This window comes from Buceros rhinoceros, unplaced genomic scaffold (genome assembly GCF_000710305.1).
Source record: "Buceros rhinoceros silvestris isolate BGI_N320 unplaced genomic scaffold, ASM71030v1 scaffold11232, whole genome shotgun sequence".
Classification (NCBI taxonomy): domain Eukaryota; kingdom Metazoa; phylum Chordata; class Aves; order Bucerotiformes; family Bucerotidae; genus Buceros; species Buceros rhinoceros.
This window is the reverse complement of record NW_010399482.1, coordinates 162-3,208: the sequence shown is the minus strand read 5'-3', so window position 1 is coordinate 3,208 and position 3,047 is coordinate 162. Positions and strand designations below refer to the sequence as shown.

General features: G+C 50.0%; 1 protein-coding gene across 1 annotated transcript; it reads right to left on the bottom strand.

Annotated features, from left to right (window-relative positions):
• Positions 1 to 705: 705 nt before the first annotated feature.
• On the bottom strand, positions 706 to 2,833 carry ZC2HC1C (zinc finger, C2HC-type containing 1C). Its single transcript, XM_010131491.1, has 2 exons — positions 1,610 to 2,833; positions 706 to 972 (listed from the first exon to the last, which is right to left on the bottom strand). The coding sequence occupies exons 1-2, from the start codon at positions 2,831 to 2,833 to the stop codon at positions 706 to 708; spliced, it is 1,491 nt and encodes a 496-aa protein (XP_010129793.1).
• Positions 2,834 to 3,047: the final 214 nt, after the last annotated feature.

Genomic DNA, 3,047 nt, shown 5'->3' with positions numbered 1-3,047 from the left:
GGGGGGAACCCACCTCTCATCCCAACCTCTCATAGACAAGAGATACACAATACAGCAGAAATGCTGTGCCAGCCAGAGCCACTGTCACTGTTAACGTGTTTGGGGTGAACATCTGCCTCATCTACCTACGGAGCAGTGAGTGAACAACAGACAGATGCTCTTGTTCGGCCCAGCTCTTCTCATGAACAGCACTACTCTGTAGTAATGTAGAAAAAACTGAATCTGCAACCACTCATCAATTAAAGGAGAGCAGCTCTCCTTAGATGAGATACCACTAGTTTAAACAAACAACCAAGAAAAGCCCAAACCTCTTAACCTACATACGATCCTGAAGAAGAGCCCCTTTCTTATGGCTGGTTTGCTCCTCACTGCTGTCCTGCTGACAGCCTGTAGTAACAGCTTTTCTTCCCTGCTCAGCTGACTGAATGGCAACAGCTTCACACCTACACCGAGACTAAGCTGAGCTCACTGGATGGGAGAAACAGCCCCAGAGGGGCATCCCATGTGGGGCAAGCCAAGGCACACATCAAAGTACACAAGTTCTAGTATTCTGTTTATACATCCGGGGCTGTTCACTGGCTCAGTACATACAAGCTCAACACTTGCAGTCAGTGTTGAGACTAGGAAAAACACAAGTGTCTGGGGCTGGAAACCTGGCAGAAAACAGGCAGGGAATCACAGCCGGAGGTAGAGCTGGACACTGCCTCAGTAGTGTGTCCTCTGTGGTGGGGGTGGGGGCCTATTCTTGATGGTTTTGCATTTGGAAATATGTCTCTCAGCTGCCTGGGGAGCAAACTGGCGTCTGCAGTAGGGGCAGGCAACATAGTCTGGGTTTTTGATGGGAGGCAACAGGGGCAGGTCAGACACCTTCCCTCCCTTGGAGAGGACTTGCTGCACCTGACGGGCCTGGCGAAGGGTCTGGATGAAAATCTCGTGCTTCTGTCTCCAGTTGTTCCTTCTGGGTGGTTTATCCTGCAGAAGGGAAAGGCAGTCAGAGCACCTGGCACCACTATCAGCCTGCATTCTCAATCTTACTGTTTGGTGTCCAGTTCAGGTCACCCATCCCTGGGCGCTCCCTGTTGATATAAAACCCTTCCTGAAAAGTTGAGTCCTGCATAGCGGATCAAAACGACCAGCACCAAGGAAGATTTGAAGGAAACATTGACAGAGTCATCAATATTCAGATTAAGAATAACCAAGGAACCAGGGCCAAGGAAGTGCAGAGGGTTGCTACAGCTGCTTTGCAGGAACAGAGCGTGCCTGTTTTCACTGCCTGCCTTTCAACAGCCCGTGGGATTACCTGGATTTTCAGTCAGTTGCCTGCAGCCCCTGATGTCACAGAGATTTACAGCAGCAGACACAGCTGACTACAGCCAGGAGTGAGCTTTCTCCAGTACACCCTCGACACATTACAAAGATGAGTCAGTTAGGACCCTGCCCCATCTGTTCGATTTTAAATTGATCCAATTATCCATTTGGCAATAGCTGGATCGTACCCGTAGCCCAGTGTACACGTGAAGGCATTCACATCTTGGTCAGGATTAGATCTCAGTGGAAGGAATGCAAGTAGCAGATGTGGATCAAGGGAGGCAAAGGAACCGCACGTTACCTGAGGCCTCTCTGAGCTCTTCCACTGCTGATACTGTTCCAGTTCCGTGCCCCTAGCTCTGGCCTTGCTGGAGTCAAACACTTTCCTGCTGGAGCCTTGGCTCTTGCCACAGACACTCACGTGCTTCTCAAGCCTGGTGCAGACAAACCTACGTCCGCAGAAGCTGCACTGTCCAAGTCCTCCCTGCTGCACAGCACTGGCAGCTTGCATGCACAGCATCTCCGCAGACAGGTGGTCACCAGAATCTTGGTCTGAGAGGGCAGAGGGTGAAAGACTACATTTTTGGGGCAGTTTTGAACAAGACACTAAATGCTCCGTGGGTATGCAGTTTTGAATTTTGCTGTTGCTGTCCACCAGCTGCTCCTTCTTGAGTTTCCCCATACCCAGCTCTTTGGGGTGGAGGGTGGTGCCAGGCTTGGGGACAGCAGCCTCTGCAGACTGCACCCCACCGAAGACCCAGTCACCTGGCCTGACTGCAACTCTTAAAGGCTTTTCTTCAAGGTGCCTTCTGGTCTTTTGCTGGGTCCTCTCCACTTCCCTGTCTCTTCTCTCCTCAGCCTCAAGAAGCTGCTTCTCTCTTTGAATCCTCCTAAACGACTCCTGTGTTCTCCTCAGCTTTTCTCTGAGGAGGGCCTTTTTGTTTTGAATTTCCTGTTCCAGTTTCCATCCGTCTGCCTCCAACTTCAGGATGCAGGCCCACTCTCTGCTGTATAGGTGTGAGGCTGACTGTTTAGGCTCTGCTGTCCAAGGAGAGAGCACTGCAGCTAGCTGAGACCCCCCTGCTGGAGGCTTCCCTTTGTTCATTGAGCTAGGCCAACTATTCGGAGTTTCCTCCATGTATGGAGAACTTCCAAGCTGTGCTGTATTGACCACTGGGACACTCACCCCCTTGTGGTGAAAAATTCGTTTCAGGGGATATGCATGATCCACTCCTCCTTTCTGTCTGGCTGCTGATTTAATTGGCGGAGGTTTGGTCTGGCTGGCAAGATACTTGCTCTGCAGTCCACCTGAACAGAAGCCTCTGTGACTGGAGCTGCATTGGCTGCCTTCTGCAGAAAGAGAATATGAATAACTTTGGCTCTTTCCGGCGTAGAGATCCATTAAACATTCCTCTCTGTCAGATACTAGTTCATGGTGAAAGTTGTTCTTCTGGCGTTCCAGCTGAGAATTGGGAACGTGCTTAGTAGCTGCCACCACAGTATTCACCGGTGGAAACAAAGCCATTCGGTCCCTAAGAAAGCCTGAGGTTAGAAGCAAAGACATTACAGACTATTTTACCCAAAATGGGACAAATTTTCTCCTAACAGTCTACACCTAAAGGCTACAGTGAGAGGCTATAATAAATAATAGCAAAGATTTTGTAACTTTTCTGGGTTCTGTAAATCTAAATTCCTTCTATTTGGGGCGCTCCCGTGCTGCCTCTCCTAGTCCAGATCTT

Excerpts from the sequence above, each read along its gene's own strand:
- ZC2HC1C (XM_010131491.1), bottom strand. The coding sequence starts at position 2,833 with ATGGCTTTGTTTCCACCGGTGAATACTGTGGTGGCAGCTACTAAGCAC. Across the intron at positions 973-1,609 it reads AGAGCTCAGAGAGGCCTCAG|GATAAACCACCCAGAAGGAA; the intron begins GTAACGTGCGGT and ends TCCCTTCTGCAG.